The sequence below is a fragment of the Salmo salar genome, chromosome ssa24 (assembly GCF_905237065.1).
Source record: "Salmo salar chromosome ssa24, Ssal_v3.1, whole genome shotgun sequence".
NCBI classification, from domain to species: Eukaryota; Metazoa; Chordata; class Actinopteri; order Salmoniformes; family Salmonidae; genus Salmo; species Salmo salar.
This window is the reverse complement of record NC_059465.1, coordinates 15,167,501-15,185,362: the sequence shown is the minus strand read 5'-3', so window position 1 is coordinate 15,185,362 and position 17,862 is coordinate 15,167,501. Positions and strand designations below refer to the sequence as shown.

Here is a 17,862-nt window from a genome sequence, read left to right as displayed (position 1 = left end):
TTATACAGTAGTAATATGTTGTTAGCTGTGAGAGGGGGGCTATGTTATAACACGGTAATAAGCCTGTTATAGAGTAGTAATATGTTGTTAGCTGTGAGGGGGGGCTGTGTTATAACACGGTAATAAGCCTGTTATAGAGTAGTAATATGTTGTTAGCTGTGAGAGGGGGGCTGTGTTATAACATGGTAATAAGCCTGTGACTGTCAGTAATAAGTAGTTACCTGTTAGAGTGGGGCTGGCATTGTAGAACGACTCTTCTGTTTCCTGGCTCTTCTCTTTCCTGGCATTGTGGAATGACATCACCCCTTCCTCTCCGAACACTGCTAAGCCCCTCCTTCTGCCACGCCCACTGCCCTCCTCCCGCAATCTAAAAAGGTCAGAGGTCAGCTCTGGCCTCTGTGATTGGCTCCTGTAGCTGCTCAGGAAGCTGCTCATTGGCTGTCCGGGCATGCGTGAGCGGAACTGGACATGGTCCATGGAGAGAGAAGAGAGAGGGTCCGACTCAAACATCGCTCCTCGGGACCCCCCTCTAGAGCCTCGCCCACCCCCCCTTTGCTGCTCCTGATGCTTAGGATTGTTCATCTCCCGCCTGTCAGTCAACAGGTTGAGCAGCCCATTGGTCTTGGCACCGCTGAAGAGCCCGCCCAGCTCCTGTCTGTCATGGGGTGAGAGGAGAGGGGTCTCTTCCTTGTGCTTGTGTTTGTGCTTGTGTTTCCTCTTGTGGAGCCTCACCCCTCCAAGACCTCCACCACCATCACCACCCAGGGATCCCAGTCCTTCTCCCCGACCAGAGGAACCCTGCAGTGGCCCGCTAGACGTCCGTAGCTTGACCCCGGCCTGGAGCTTGGAGTGGCCTCCAGAGTGGAACTTAGGAGGGGGGACGGCAGGCCTCATGAAGTGGGAGGGTGGTGAAGGGCCGTGGGAATGGTGGGGCAGGTAGAGGGGGGGTGCTGGGGGGTAGTAGCCCAGGCTCAGAGGCGGGGCGTAAGGCATGGCATACGGTGCATAGTAGTTCCCCCCTGCCAGCGGATACCCAAACCCCTGGACAAAAGGCAGCTTGGACGTGATTGGCTCACTGGCTTTGGCGGGCCGGCCGCGCCTCCTCTTGGCCTTGAGCTCGGCGTTCCTGCGCAAGTAAGGGGCGGGGTCACAGGGGTAGGGGTCGTAGGTCAGGGGGTAGTAGTGGTGGTGGAAGTTGAGGCGGAAGATGGAGGGGTAGGGGTGCTGGGGGTAGCAGGAGGCGTAGCGTCGGTGAGACACATGTAGCTGCTGCAGCTTCAAAACAACCTGGCAGAGGAGAGGAGGAGGAGGCCACATCAGAACTGGATCATTTAACACAGTAATATTAAAATCAGTACTGGATAATAGGCTTAGGCAGTAATACTGTATACTGTGGTATTTGGAAATAGCCATGCGATGGTTTTTCCAATAGCGTCAATACTGTTGAAACAGTTGTTCAATACATTTGAATATTTGTAGCTATTTTTTAAGTGAATACCTGCGGTCAACTTGCGCAATACGTTAGGAGACAAATCAGATCGCGTTCTTCATTTCACTTGTCCAATTTTACATTTTGAAGCTTACCGTAGTTCCCCAGAGCAGTTGAGCCAGTCATGTGTTTGTTTGTAAATAGCACAACGGGAGAAAGCGGAAGCAGCTCCAGCTGTGTACTGACAGGGGTCGCATTTTATATTGAAAGTCAACAGTGTTTTTTTTGCTTCAATAAAGTGATCAGAGACGTGCAGCTATAGTTTTCCTTCACAGAAAATACATTAGTGCAACACGTTGGGCTGAAAATATCTTCATTTTCATCACATGACAACAGAAGTGCAACGCTATTTGGCTGGCAGCCACGCAAGTACATGAGCTTAAAATGAAAAAGCTATCATATTGTCACGACTTCCACCGAAGTCGGTCCCTCTCCTTGTTCGGGCGGCGTTTGGCGGTCAACGTCACCGGTCTTCTAACCATCGCCGCTCCACCTGTCATTTTCCATTTGTTTTGTCTTGATTTTCCGCACATCTGGTTCACATTCCCTCATCTGACGATATGTATATATCCCTCTGTTCCCCCCATGTCTGTGTGTGGAATTATTTGTTTGTTACGTGTGGGTCGCATCAGGCTGGTTTGCGCCGGGTATGTGTTTGTTATCGCCTGTTATCACCCATCTCTGCTCTCCTGCACCTAACTTACCTTCAACCAGTTGCGCACATCGTGACAGAATTCCACACCGCTTATGGAGTCAGCAGGAGCAGGTACTCCTGTTGTAGGGGTCGAGGAGCGCGTCCGGGAGCACACGGCGATGCTCCACCATCTCGGCGCCGTCATGGACCACGTCGTCCAGACAATGGACCGCTGGGAGAGACAGGGAGTCCCTCCAGCACCCTCCCCAGCACAACAGGGGTCTCCACTACTCGCCTCTCCTGCACCCGGTCCCAGTGGGATTCGTCTCGCCCTTCCCGGGGAGTTTGATGGGACGGCGGCACGCTGCCAGGGGTTCCTGCTGCAGCTGGAACTGTATCTGGCAACCGTCTACCCGGCTCCTTCGGGACATGAGAGGGTGTCCGCCCTCGTCTCGTGCCTCTCGGGAAAGCCCTGGAGTGAGCCAACGCCGTGTGGGTAGAAGGAAATGCGGTGCTGGACCACTTTGAGGAGTTCACCTGCCGCTTCCCGGGCAGTCTTCGACCACCTGCCCGAGGGTAGAGCGGCGGGTGAACGTCTTTTCCACCTGAGGCAGGGGATGAGGAGTGCCCAGGAGTTCGCCTTGGACTTTCGGACCCTGGCCGCCGGAGCGGGATGGAAAGACAGGGCCCTGATCGACCACTATCGCTGCAGCCTGCGCGAGGATGTCCGTCGGGAGTTGGCCTGCAGGGACACCACCCTCACGTTTGATCAGCTGGTGGACCTGTCCATCCGGCTGGATAACCTGCTGGCCACCCGCGGACGTTCAGACGCAGCTCTGTCGGTTCCATCTCCCAGCACTACCACTCCGGTGCCTATGGAGCTGGGAGGTGCTGCGCTCAGGGAGGCCGGAGGAGGGGCCTTCATGTGCACCATCTGTGGCCACAGAGGGCACACTGCTGGTCGGTGTCGGGTTGGTTCCTCTGGGGGTCGAGGCAGCAGGCAGGGCACTCTGGCGTCACCCCAGGTGAGCCTGCACCCTTCTCATCCAGGGCCCTCTGTTGCCCACCTGTTTTTGCAAGTTAACTTTCCTAAATTTTCCCCGCATTCCCAGCATAAGGCGCTCGTCGATTCAGGCGTGGCTGGGAATTTCATAGACAGATCATTTGCCCATAGTTTAGGGATCCCCATTGATCCAGTGGCTAAGCCCTTCCCAGTTCACGCCTTAGACAGCCGACCAATAGGGTCAGGGTTAATTAGGGAGGCCACCACTCTCCTGGGCATGGTGACGCAGGGGGGTCACAAGGAGAGAATCAGTCTCTTCCTCATTGACTTTCCTGCGTTTCCCGTGGTGCTAGGCCTACCCTGATTAGCCTGTCATGACCCCACTGTTTCATGGCAACGGAGGGCTCTCACGGGCTGGTCGCGAGAGTGCTCGGGAAGGTGTTTAGGGGTTTCCGTTGGTGCTACTACGGTGGAAAGTCCAGACCAGGTCTCCACCGTGCCCATTCCCCCTGAATATTCCAATTTGGCCCTCTCGCCTTCTCTAAGAAGAAGATGACTCAATTACCACCCCATCGTCGGGGGGATTGTGCGATAAACCTCCAGGTAGACGCCGCACTTCCCAGGAGTCACGTGTATCCCCTGTCATAGGCGGAGACGGCGGCTATGGAGACATATGTCTCAGAATCTCTGCGTCAGTTATTCGGTCCTCCACTTCACCTGCCTCCTTGAGTTTCTTTTTTGTGAAGAAGAAGGAGGGAGGTCTGCGCCCGTGTATTGACTATTGAGCCCTTAACCAGATCACTGTAAAGTACAGTTACCCGCTACCTCTCATAGCCACAGCAATTGAGTCAATGCACGGGGCGCGCTTCTTCACTAAACTAGATCTCAGGAGCGCTTACAACCTGGCGCGTATCCGGGAGGGAGACGAGTGGAAGACAGCGTTCAGTACCACCTCAGGGCATTATGAGTAGCTCGTCAGGCCGTACGGGTTGATGAATGCTCCGTTAGTCTTCCAAGCCTTTGTGGACGAGATTTTCAAGGACCTGCACGGGCAGGGTGTAGTGGTGTATATCGATGACATTCTGATATACTCCGCTGCACGTGCTGAGTATGTGTCCTTGGTGCGCAAGGTGCTTGGTTGACTGTTGGAGCATGACCTGTATGTCAAGGCTGAGAAATGCCTGTTCTTCCAGCAGTCCGTCTCCTTCCTAGGGTACCGCATTTCCACCTCAGGGGTGGAGATGGAGAGTGACCGCATTTCAGCCGTGCGTAATTGGCCGACTCGGTTTTTAGGGTTTGCCAATTACTAACGTAGGTTTAACCGGGGTTTTGGTCAGGTAGCGGCTCCCATTACCTCACTGCTGGAGGGGGGCCGGTGCGTTTGCAGTGGTCGGCTGAGGCGGACAGGGCTTTTGGTCACCTACGGGCTCTGTTTACCTCGGCTCCCGTGCTGGCGCATTCGGATCCCTCTTTGACGTTCACAGTGGAGGTGGACGCGTCCGAGGCTGGGATAGGAGCCGTGCTCTCTCAGCGCTCGGGAACGCCACCGAAGCTCCGCCCCTGTGCCTTCTTCTCAAAGAAGCTCAGCCCGGCGGAGCGAAACTATGATGTGGGGGACCGGGAGCTGTTGGCTGTGGTCAAGGCGTTGAAGGCGTGGAGACATTGGCTTGAGGGGGCTCAACACCCTTTTCTTATCTGGACTGACAACCGCAACCTGGAGTACATCCGGGCAGCGAGGAGACTGAATCCTCATCAGGCAAGGTTGGCCATGTTTTTTATCAATTTTGTTTTCACCCTTTCTTTCAGACCAGGTTCCCAGACTGTTAAGGCAGACGCACTGTCTCGGCTGTATGACACAGAGGAGCGGCCCATGGATCCTATCCCCATACTCCCGGCCTCCTGCCTGGTGGCACTGGTAGTATGGGAGCTGGACGCGGACATTGAGCGGGCGTTACGTGCAGAGCCCGCTCCCCTCCAGTGTCCCACTGGGCGTCTGTACGTTCCGTCTGCTGTCCGTGACCGGCTGATCTATTGGGCCCACACGTCACCCTCCTCTGGTCATCCAGGCATCGGTCGGACGGTGCGCTGTCTGAGTGGGAAGTTCTGGTGGCCCACCTTGGCTAAGGAAGTGAGGGTTTATGTTTCCTCCTGCTCGGTGTGCGCCCAGTGTAAGGCTCCTAGGCACCTGCCCAGAGGTAAGCTACACCACTTGCCCGTTCCACAACAGCCTTGGTCGCACCTGTCGGTCGATTTCCTCACCGATCTTCCTCCCTCACAGGGTAACACCACGATCCTGGTCGTTGTGGACAGTATTTCCAAGTCCTGCCGTCTCCTTCCTCTGCCCGGTCTCCCTACGGCCCTACAGACTGCGGAGGCCTTGTTTACACATGTCTTCCGGCACTACGGGTGCCTGAGGATATAGTGTTTGATCGGGGTCCCCAGTTCACTTTGAGGATCTGGAGGGCATTCATGGAACGTCTGGGGGTCTCGATCAGCCTTACCTCAGGTTTTCACCACGAGAGTAATGGGCAGGTGGAGAGAGTGAACCAGGATGTGGGTAGGTTTCTGCGGTCTTATTGCCAGGACCGGCCGGGGGAGTGGGCGGCGTTCGTGCCCTGGGCCGAGATGGCTCAGAACTCGCTGCGCCACTCCTCTACTAACCTCTCCCCCTTCCAGTGCGTACTGGGGTACCAGCCGGTTCTGGCGCCTTGGCATCAGAGTCAGACCGATGGCTCCTGCGGTGAACGACTGGTTCAGGCGCGTGGAGGAGACCTGGGACGCCACCCAAGTTCACCTGCAGCAGGCCGTGCTGCGCCAGAAGGCCAGCGCAGACCGTCACCGCAGTGAGGCTCCGGTGTTAGCACCGGGGGACAGGGTCTGGCTCTCGACCCGAAACCTGCCCCTCCGCCTGCCCTGCCGGAAGCTGGGGCCGCGGTTTGTGGGGCCATTTAAAGTCCTGAGGAGACTGAACGAGGTTAGTTACCGGTTACAGCTTCCCCCAGATTGCCGTATTAACCCCTCGTTCCATGTGTCTCTCCTCAGGCCGGTGGTGGCTGGCCCGCTCCAGGAGTCTGAGGTGCGGGAGGTTCCTCCGCCCCCTTTGGACATCGAGGGGGCCCCGGCGTACTCCGTTCACTCCATACTGGATTCGAGGCGTCGGGCGAGGGGCCTTCAGTACCTCGTGGACTGGGAGGGGTATGGTTCGAAGGAGAGATGCTGGGTCCCGATGGAGGACGTTTTGAACCCTTCTATGTTGCGGGAGTTCCACCGTCTTCGTCCGGATCGCCCTGCACCTCGCCCTCCAGGTTGTCCCCGAGGCCGGTTTCGGCGCGTGGCTCAAGGGGGGGGTACTGTCACGACTTCCGCCGACGTCGGTCCCTCTCCTTGTTCGGGCGGCGGTCGGCGGTCGACGTCACCGGTCTTCTAGCCATCGCCGCTCCACCTTTCATTTTCCATTTGTTTTGTCTTGGTTTTCCACACACCTGGTTCACATTCCCTCATCTGACTATATGTATATATCCCTCTGTTCCCCCCATGTCTGTGTGTGGAATTATTTGTTTGTTACGTGTGGGTCGCATCAGGCTGGTTTGCGCCGGGTATGTGTTTGACCCGTGTTTTGTTTATTGTACCGTTTGTGTACTTTGGGCGTTATCGCTGTTTTCCTTGGGCATGAATAAAGTGCGCCTGTTATCACCCATCTCTGCTCTCCTGCACCTGACTTACCTTCAACCAGTTGCGCACATCGTGACACATATTTATAATGTTTATCATAGAACGAATGTAGCCAGCTACATTTCCTAATGTTCTGCTTAAAGTTAATCTTGCATTTTACCAGAGAAAAGTAACTTGGCTACAACGAGAAACGTACTGGAGAAAAGTAGCTACACATCAGTCAGAGAGTTCTCTGCTGATAGAACGCCCGTTTGTGAATTCTTATCCGAGTGGAGAAGTGCAACAGAAGCAGAAATTACAATAAGAAGCATTTTAGATCAGCGTTTACAAAACGCAGGAAGATATTTCTTATGCGTTTTATCTTTTTTTCGGCATGAAAATTGCAGAATTGTGCGTTAACGCGACCCCTTAGTTTAACTTGCTAGTTATCTAAGTAAGTGGCTGAATTCATAAAGAGACGGGGCATCAGATGCTGTGAGCTTTCTGCCATGTTTGAAAAATCTTTACAGCTGCCTGCTATCTTGATTTCCTCGTGTCGATATGAAAACCTAGATACCGCTCAACCATACAGGATAAAATAATACAGTCATATTAAATCAGTACTGGATAATACACCAAGTCTACCAAACATTGAGTTGCACCCCTTTTGCCCTCATAACAGTCTCAATTCGTTGGGGCATGGACTCTTCAAGGTGTCGAAAGCGTTCCGCAGGATTGCTGGCCCATGTTGACTCCAATGCTTCCCACAGTTGTGTCAAGTTGGCTGGATGTCCTTTGGGTGGTGGACCATTCTTGATACACACGGGAAACTATTTAGCGTGAAAAACCTATCAGCGTTGCAGTTCTTGGCACAAACCGGTGCACCTGGCACCTACTACCATATTTTGTCTTAACAATTCACCCTCTGAATCGCACACAGATACAATCCATGTCTCAATTGTCTCAAGGCTTAAAACGCCTTCTTAAACCTGTCTCCTCCCCTTCATCTACACTGATTGAAGTGAAATTAACAAGTGACATCAACAAGGGATCATAGCGTTCACCTGGATTCACCTGGTCAGTCTATGTCATGGAAAGAGTTCCTAACCTTTTGTCCACTCAGTGTATAATACAGTCCTGATGAGGCTTGTGGGCCTATTTAGAAATATATGAAGATGTGCTCATTTTAATGGCTGGAATGGAAAGATATCAACCACTTGGGGTTTCCATGTGTTTGATAGCCGTTCAATCTGTTCTATTCCAGACATCACAATGACCCCTGCCTCTAAAATCTCAGTGACATAATATACAATAAGTCTAGTGGTAACTTCATTCTACTCTTACACTAAGTTTGATGAGATTTTAATAGGAAGTTTGATTTGATACCTCTTCTAGCTCAGACAGGAAGTGCAGGTGGTCTCGGCTCTGCAGGCACTTCCTCTTCCTGCGGTGTTTCTGCTTCTTCTCTTGCTGGGACAGGAAGTTGTCCACCACTGCCGCCTGCCGCACGCAGCGACCCCTACTGCCGCGACTGGAGGCCTCCAGAGCTGCAGCCTCCGCAGCCTCAAACCCACACAGGTCAAATGAGTATCTGCAACACACAACATAAACCTGTCAACTGGATGTACAATGATGCTATTGTGGGTTCAACCAAACCCCTGGGCAACATCGACTAACTAACTGCCTACCTACCTACCTAACACACTCACTAACTCACTCACTTACTACTAACTAATGAACATACTAATGCATTCACTTACTGATAACTAACGAACACCCTCGCGCACGTACTCAACTCACTCACGGACTCACTCATAGAGAGATAGATACCTGCGTCGTGCGTTGGTTCCCTTCTCTGTTTGGTCAGAGGTGCTGTTGTTGTCCGTCCCTATGCCGCTGTCGCTGGGAATGGTCTCCTCGCTGTGTGATTCGCTGATGGGTGACAGCGTCACCTCCTTGACCGATGCTGCTCCCTCAGATAGGTGGGACGGGGAGTTGGCCAGGAGGCGCGGGGGAGACAGCTTCCAGCCGGCCCCCAGTAGCCCCCTGCCTAGGGGTTTAGAGGGCAGGGCACTGATGGGCTGCAGGCTGGGCATGGTGGCGTCAGAGTAGGGTCCGCGAGGGCCGGGGAGGCACAGAGAGGACAGGGTGTGACTGGGTCTGAGGAGGAGGGTAGTGGAGCTGGGAGGGAGGGTGGAAGGCACTAGGAGGCTGTTGTACAGGCTGGACATGGGGACAGGCAAAGGAGGCTTGGCCCCGCCTCTGTGGGGAAGGGTTTGGGTGTCGGAGCGTGGCTTCCTCCCTCTCTTTTTCCCGATATAGATAGTTCCTCTCTTACTGACGTTGATTTGCTTCCCCAGATGCGCCTCAATGGTAGAGGCCATAGCCGTCATGGTGGAAGAGACTGGAGCCGAGGCTGACTTCAGTGCCAGGCTGCCATGTTGGCCGGAGCCTGATAGGATCTCATTCAGGATACTCTGCACCTTTCCCAGCTTCAGCTTCTTCACCGACCTGACATGGCCACCCTCACTGCGCTGCAGTTTCAACCCATTAGCATTGGGGCTAATGGAACCCGATGTGATTTGGGCTAGCGTGGTTAGCGTGTGAGTCTTCCTCCTGCGGGTGAGCCCCGCAGGGCTGTCCCGGGCCAGAGGGCTCAGGGGAGAGGTGGAAGTGCCCTCATGGATGGTTTCCACAGTGAGCAGGGGTTGTTTTTTGGGACGACCTCGTTTGCGCTTGGCGGGGGTGTGGACAGTCAGACTATCTGTGTTGGTGTACAGGGGGCTGGAGGGGGTGATGGGGAAGGCAGAGGGTGGCTCAGACATGGCTGACAGGGGGCTGCGGCCATTCTCCCTCTGGATCAGGCCGGGGGGGGCTTCGGGACTTGAGGTAGGACCACCGGTCCTTGGTCTTGGGGGGGTCTGGGGTAAGGGATGAGTTTTGGGCTGGTGTTGGGGTTAGGGTTAAGGCTGGGGCTTAGGTTGGGTAGTATAGGGTTAGGGTTGAGAGTGGATCTTGGACTATGGATATGGTTGAGGTTAGGGCTTGGCAATCTGGGGCTAGGGTTAGGGTCAGGGTGTTTGTGGGGTTCTGTGGATGATCTAGGACGGCCAACTGGGTTTTTCCTCACCCAGCTCTGGATCATGGCTGATTCCATGTCGGCCCCACTCATCCCCCTCTCTCCTCTTTCTCCTTTCTCCGCCTTCTCTCCTTTGTCTCCCCTCGCTCCTTTCTCTCCTCTCTCTGCTCTGTCTGCTCTCTCCCCATTCTCTCCTCTGTCCCCGTCTGCCTCCGGCTGGCTACCCTCCCCACCCCGACCTGACCTAGACTCACTCCTGTATGATTCCATCTTGTGGCCCTTCATTTTATGGGACACTTTGGGCTCCGGAGGCCCTGATTCATTCCTCTCTGTGATGTCAGTGCCCTGCAGCTGCTCCGATTGGTCCTCCTGGGTGAGTGACTCCTGGAGAGACCGCCTCCTCCTCCTCTTCCTCCCTTTTCCCTCCTCCATCAGCACAGGAGCACCAAGAGTTGGCATCTCCCTCTCCTCCTCCTCTCCTGTCCTTCCTGTGCTCTCCCTCTCCTTCTCTTCTCTCTCCAGCTCAGGGGTCTCCTCCCTCCTGTACTTCTGCCTTTCATCTGGAACTATTGGACTCTCCGCATCTTTCTCTGCCCTCCTCCCCCATGGCAGCTCTGCATTGTGGGTATTACCCTGAGTCCTCTGGGGGTCCTTCCTGCCGTACTTCCTCTTGATGTTTCCAAACAGCTGCTCACTGACCTCCTGTAAGCCCCGCCCTCTGGAGAGAGAGGTCAGGTTTAGAATGCTAGCGTCTGTTACTACGGGCAACACGGGATCAGGGCTCAGGTGTCGATGGGGGGATGGGCTGTAAGAGAGAGGGGAGGGGCTTCCTGGGACTCTCTTCATTGGAGGTTTGAGGAAGGAAGGGGCCAGGTCAGAGAGAGGGCTCCTATTGGCTCCCGCTGGTTCTCTGCTAGGCTCCGCATGCGCTGGATTGGCTGGAGATGCGGAGGGAGGCGTGGCCCAGGCTGGATTGTGTGTATGTTGGTGTGTGAACCTTTGTGGCTGTGTGTGTTGCTGTTGGGGTTGGTATGTGAGTGTGTGGGGGGGCAGTGGTGTGGTGTGTAGGATAGAGGGCTTGGGCTGGTGTTTTGGGGGGGTGACATCCCCCAGTAGTTGCAGTAGCCCCCCCTCTCTAGGTTCTGCTGCTTTGAAGGGTCTCTCATAGGTCTGAAAAGAGAAACATGAAGAAGACAGAGATCAGGACTCATACTATTAGAACGTACAGTACAGCTGGTCTTTATGGAGCAACATGAACATTCAGTAGGGGACAACAGCTTATATCCAAGTCTACTATGAACAGACTGTTGGTAGTTAAAGGGATAGTTCATCCAAAATCTGTATTTGGGTAAAATTACCCTTACCTGGAGTTAGCATTGTCAGATTTCAATCAGTGGTTCCAGGCAACTGGATGTTAGCAAAGCTGCACTGCAAGCCGAAACTTCCTCAAAAACACTTCAAACTAAGTTTGGTATCATTGATACTCGTGAAGAACCTGGCCATGTTTTCCTCACTGCGAGACCGTTGTTATTTTTCCAATAAAATTCTAATTGTCAAATGCTCTTATACTTCCTATGTTTACCGGTCAGTTTTGTTGACATCTGGAAAGCGATTTACGTCTAAGACACATAGTGATGCTCTGTGCTGCGGCTACATGAGGAAATAACTCCAGTTTTGAGTAACCAAATTCCAGCAATTACTTCAGCAGTATGCACGTAAAAAAATCCCTGCTAACTCCACCAACTACCGAACTTAGTTTGAAGTGTTTGAGGAAGTTGCGGTTTGCAGTGCAGCTTTGCGAACATCGGTTCGCCTGGAACCACTGATGAAATCTGACGATGCTAATATGCTAACTCCAGGCTGTAGCCAGAAGTAAATAATGGATTATTGTAGATTCTGTCACCATAGGCCTTCAGACACAACTGAAGGTAAGAGTAATTTGACCCAAATATATTTTGGATGAACTATCCCTTTAAGCATTCAAAACAATATTGAACAAAAGCTGTTTACAGAGCAATTCAATTCCTGTGGTAAATATATTCAATGCTGAGAGAGAGAGAGAGATCATGATCTTCAATCAGTCAGCGAAGGATGTCTGGGTAACCGGATCCCTAACTTAGTTTAAACATGAATACAGTACACACAGTAGTCTAAACACTGTGGTGTGTACCACTACACACAGTTACAGAATCTAAAGGGGCTGACATGTAAAGCAGCGAGTGTGTGTGTGTGTGTGTGTGTGTGTGTGTGTGTGTGTGTGTGTGTGTGTGTGTGTGTGTGTGTGTGTGTGTGTGTGTGTGGTTTTGTCTGTTATTAGCAGGCTCCGCCTAAGGACATGCCTGAAATGCTGAGCATGGAATAGCCTTCATTTCTCAGAACAAGAATAGACTGATGAGTTTCAGAAGAAAGTTCTTTGTTTCTGGCCATTTTGAGCCTGTAATCGAACCCACAAATGCTGATGCTCCAGATACTCAACTAGTCTAAAGGTGGGCAGTTTTATTGCTTCTATAATCAGGACAATAGTTTTCAGCTGTGCTAACATAATTGCAAAAGGGTTTTCTAATGATCAATTAGCCTTTTAAAATGATAAACTTGGATTAGCTAACACAACGTGCCATTGGAACACAGGAGTGATGGTTGCTGATAATGGGCCTCTGTACGCCTATGTACATATTCCATTAAAAATCAGCCGTTTCCAGCTACAATAGTCATTTACAACATTAACAATGTCTACACTGTATTTCTGATCAATTTGATGTTATTTTAATTGGACAAAAAATTTGCTTTTCTTTCAAAAACAAGGACATTTCTAAGCGACCCCAAACTTTTGAACGGTAGTGTATATCGACTGGTATTTTTCATCAATGAATAAAAAGCATTATTTTGCAATGGTATTGTTTTTTCTCCTGGTCATTTGACTGGCAACATTATTTGAATCGGTCAAAAGCTGTCAATTACCGGCTAACGGAAACCATCATGCACGCACACACAGCAGTGCCAGAGAAACCAGAGCCTATGACAGCCATTTTACAGGATTCATCTCTGCTCAGTGGTTGCAGGGAACAAAGCATAACAGCCAAACACAGTCACATCTCCTCTACCAATACGTCTCTCTCTCTCTCTCTCTCTCTCTCTCTCTCTCTCTCTCTCTCTGTCTCTCTCTCTCTCTCTCTCTAATCAGTAGTCAGTGGGTGAGACTCATTCTGCTTCTCTCCTCAGCAGGTGGTTTATCTGCAGAGCACAGGCTGCACACACACACACACACACACACACACACACACACACACACACACACACACACACACACACACACACACACACACACACACACACACACACACACACACACACACACACACAGACACACAGACACACAGACACAGACACACACATGCATAGGGACACACAGGGCTGTTTATCTGCAGAGTACAGGCCGTCACTCACAGGATGCTCTGAGATGAGTCTGGAGAGGGAACTGTGTGTGTGTGTGTGTGTGTGTGTGTGTGTGTGTGTGTGTGTGTGTGTGTGTGTGTGTGTGTGTGTGTGTGTGTGTGTGTAAGGTGATAGCATGTCTGTATCAGGTGCCAGTCATTCTAACTCAAATGACCCGCATATCTGAGAATGGACAGGCAGGAGCTTAGAATACCTTCTTCACTGATACCCTCTCTAGAGCAGGGTCACACAGCTCATCACCCCTCCTCCCCCCTGTAACTATTCTCCAGGTCGTTGCTGTAAATGACAATGTGTTCTCAGTTAACTTAACTGGTAAAATATGGGTAAAATAAAATACAAATTATCACAGTCGCACATAGTCCCAAATATAACTAAAAAAACATGTGCTTTTAATCTAACTTCAAAGAGAATTCCCCACCCTCTCACTCCCTCCCTCAATGTCCCTCTCTCCATGAGCTGTGCACTAGTCCCTCTAACCACAAACTCACCACTGAGATAATAAAGGAAGGATGCATGGCCACTTCCCCCAGTCTGGTTGAAACTGGATGGTTTCTTGGCAATTTTTGTTCTGCCCCCTCTCCTCTCTTGCTCTTCCTCTGTCTTTCTCTCCATCCTCTCTCTCTCCCCCACCCCTCCTCCTTTTTTCCGTACTACCCACTATCTCTATTTCACCACTATCATGTCAGTCTCATAGTTCCTCCAGCTCAGTGGTGTGTGAGTACCGCTAGCTGACAACAGAGTACCGCTAGCTGACAGCAGGGGGTGTGAGTACTGCTAGCTGACAGCAGGGGGTGTGAGAACCACTAGCTGACAGCAGGGGGTGTGAGTACTGCTAGCTGACAGCAGGGGGTGTGAGAACCACTAGCTGACAGCAGGGGGTGTGAGTACTGCTAAATGACAGCAGGGGGTGTGAGTACTGCTAGCTGACATCAGGGGGTGTGAGAACCACTAGCTGACAGCAGGGGGTGTGAGTACTGCTAGCTGACAGCAGGGGGTGTGAGAACCACTAGCTGACAGCAGGGGGTGTGAGTACTGCTAAATGACAGCAGGGGGTGTGAGTACTGCTAGCTGACAGCAGGGGGTGTGAGTACCGCTAGCTGACAGCAGGGGGTGTGAGTACTGCTAGCTGACAGCAGGGGGTGTGAGTACAGCTAGCTGACAGCAGAGGGTGTGAGTACCGCTAGCTGACAGCAGGAGGTGTGAGTACCGCTAGCTGACAGCAGGGGGTGTGAGTACCACTAGCCGACAGCAGGGGGTGTGATTACCGCTAGCTGACAGCAGGAGGTGTGAGTACTGCTAGCTGACAGCAGAGGGTGTGAGTACCGCTAAATGACAGCAGGGGGTGTGAGTACCACTAGCTGACAGCAGAGGGTGTGAGTACCGCTAGCTGACAGCAGGAGGTGTGAGTACCGCTAGCTGACAGCAGGGGGTGTGAGTACTGCTAGCTTACTAGCCCCTAACTTTGTTTACCAAATCAGAGCTACTACCATATTGCTACCATATACTAGTACCATATTAATACATTACCATATTGCATACCCATCCAATTCCCCCAGATCTACAGAAGTGTCTATAGGGCAGGGTTAGCAGACAGTTCATGAGGAAGCCGGACAGTTGGCCAGTCAAGGTCAGGCACTCTGATTGATCATAATGGAATTGATCCTGTCTGTAGACACTTACAAGGATGGAGCACAATCACAGAGCACATACTGTATGTTACTGCTTATTTCTGTTGTCAAAAGGCCTTCAGTCAGTCTACTCATATGAGTGTTGAGTCATATGAAGAGTCACACACACATGCGCGCGTGCGCAAACACACACACAGAACTTGTGGAGTCACAGTGACCTTTACCTCCACAGAGAAGTGAGTCACACATTACCCATGACCCTCCGCTTTAACCCTGGGTGTTACATCATCAGTGGCAGGGCCTCTCTCTCTCTCTGTGTGTGTGTGTGTGTGTGTGTGTGTGTGTGTGTGTGTGTGTGTGTGTGTGTGACACTGTTACACAATCCCAAACCGACTCCTACCACCTAGACAGTGTAGATCTGAAGGTACAGTAGGAGCCAGAGACAAGAGGCTAGGAGTGGATATAGGGCTTGGTATGTGACTAACTAAGAGACCACACAGTGTCGTTATCTAAACCAGGAAGTGACACCTCTGACCCGGAAGAGGAAGTAGTAGTTAGTGATTAGTGCTAATCCACAGGGTCTGAACTCTGACCTCTAGGGATAACCCACACACACAGAGAGAGAGAGAGAGAGAGAGAGAGAGAGAGAGAGAGAGAGAGAGAGAGAGAGAGAGAGAGACATAGATACACACACAGACATACAGTGCATTCGGAAAGTATTCAGACCCCTTGACTTTTTCCACATTTTGTTACATTACAGACTTATTCTAAAGAGAGATGGAGGTATGTGGGTGTATACATTTTCCCCTCATCAATCTCAGCAAAAACAGGTTTTTAGAAATGTTTGCAAATGTATTACAAATAAAACTGAAATATTAAATTTACATAAGTATTCACCTTTGGCAGCGATTACAGCCTTGCGTCTTCTTGGGTATGACGCTACATGCTTGGCACACCAGTATTTGTGGAGTTTCTCCCATTCTTCTCTGCTGATTCTCTCAAGCTCTCAGGTTGAATGGGGAGCGTCACTGCACAGCTATTTTCAGGTCTCTCCAGAGATGTTCGATCGGGTTCAAGTCCGGGCTCAGGCTGGGCCACTCAAGGACATTCAGAGACTTGTCCTGAAGCCACCCCTGTGTTGTCTTGGCTGGGTGCTTAGGGTTGTTGTCCTGTTGGAAGGTGAACCTTCGCCCCAGTCTGAGGTCCTGAGCTCTCTGGAGCATATTTTCGTCAAGGATCTCTCTGTGCTTTGCTGCGTTCAATCTTTCCCTTGATCCTGACTAGTCTCCCAGTCCCTGCCGCTGAAAAACATCCCCACAGCAAAATGCTGCCACCACCATGCTTCACCGTAGGGATGGTGCCAGGATTCCTCCATACGTGACGGTTTGGCCTTCATCTGAATTCTCATGGTCTGAGAGTCCTTCAAAGGCCTTTTGGCAAACTCGAAGCAGGCTGTCATGTGCCTTTTAAGAGGAGTGGCTTCCGTCTGGCCACTATAGGCCTGATTGGTGGGTTCTCGGGTCACCTCCCCGACCAAAGCCCTTCTCCCCAGACTCCTCAGTTTGGCCGGGTGGCCAGCTCTAGAATGAGTCTTGGTGGTTCCAAATTTATTTCATTTAATAATGATGGAGGCCACTGTGTTCTAGGGACTTTCAATACTGCAGAAATGTTTTGGTACCGTTCCCCAGATCTGTGCCTCGACACAATCCTGTCACGGAGCTCTACGGACAATTCCTTCAACCTCACGGCTTGGTTTTTGCTCTGACATTGTCAACTATGGGACATTATATAGACAGGTGTTTGCCTTTCCAAATCATGTCCACAAGTGGACTCCAATGAAGTTGAATAAACATCTCAATGATGATCAATGTAAACTAGGCGCACCTGAGCTCAATTTCAAGTCTCATAGCAAAGGGTCTGAATACTTATGTAAATAAGGTATCTGTAAAAACCTGTTTTTGCTTTGTCATTATGGGGCATTGTGTGTAGATGGATTTAGAATAAGGCTGTAGCGTAACAAAATATGGGAATAAATCAAGGGGTCTGAATACTTTCCAAATGCACTGTATGTCTGGTGCAGAGAGACAAGAGGGAGCCATGGTAAAACAAGTTTTGATCAGTCATGACATAAAAAAGAGCTGGAGAAAAATGTGCTCCCTATTTCAAAAGATGTTGGAGAACAAGCTATGAAGGAAAAATACCGGAATTTTGGTGCAGGTACAGCCAACTAGTGCAAAAATAATACTGTGATATTGTCAAAACGATACAATGCAATATATCGTAAAAAATGATATCCCGACATGTAACTTCAGCGATTATATCCACCACCAATATAAAACAGTCAAAAAGGGTAAAAAACAACAACTGTGGTGTACATGAATGTTCTAAACCTGTCGTTCTATTTATCGTTACCGCATCAATTCAGGCAGTTTATGGCGATGTGGATTTCTTTTCCAAATCTCCCAGTTCTAAGACATACACATGCACACACCCCCTCTGCCCTTTAACGACAACAGAACAGACCAGCCAATCAGTGAGGTCAGTTTGGTGTTCCCCCTGCTGATGGTTGCGGAGGTAAACGCTGATCCTAGATCAGTTCCTGTGGTCAACAAACACATACTGCGGGAAAAAGGATAGGAGAGGTACCGGACATCACAGTTAGGTGAAAGTGCTGAGAAGAAAACAGATGTGAACAGATACTCCTGCACACTAAATATACTTGCAAATTCATCATTAGACCCTGCCCATATTCTCTCTCAGTTTCACTGTCCCTTTCTGGAAAAACTCAGACTCCAGCTTGGAGGGAATCAGAAAACTTATTTCAGAACATTATCTCAGCACACTAACAGAACACTTACACCGCCCCACCCAAATCTGTCTCTGTCTCTCACCCACCACACACACACACACACTGCCCTTCAAATT

At 51.1% G+C, this 17,862-nt stretch overlaps 2 protein-coding genes across 3 annotated transcripts in view; both read right to left on the bottom strand.

The window, feature by feature from the left end:
* The window catches only part of setbp1 (SET binding protein 1), a 29,263-nt gene extending 19,661 nt beyond the window's left edge, over positions 1–9,602 (bottom strand). The window contains exons 1-3 of the mRNA XM_045706968.1: positions 8,608–9,602; positions 8,164–8,368; positions 222–1,287 (exon numbers count right to left, since the gene is read on the bottom strand). Coding sequence (XP_045562924.1) covers positions 222–1,287; positions 8,164–8,368; positions 8,608–9,602 — 2,266 coding nt within the window. The remainder of the gene's footprint in view (positions 1–221; positions 1,288–8,163; positions 8,369–8,607) is intronic.
* Positions 9,603–9,637: 35 nt separating this feature from the next.
* The window catches only part of LOC123730406 (SET-binding protein), a 40,148-nt gene continuing 31,923 nt past the window's right edge, over positions 9,638–17,862 (bottom strand). For both annotated transcript variants that reach the window (XM_045706969.1, XM_045706970.1), the window contains one exon: positions 9,638–11,026. In XM_045706969.1, coding sequence (XP_045562925.1) covers positions 9,638–11,026 — 1,389 coding nt within the window. The remainder of the gene's footprint in view (positions 11,027–17,862) is intronic.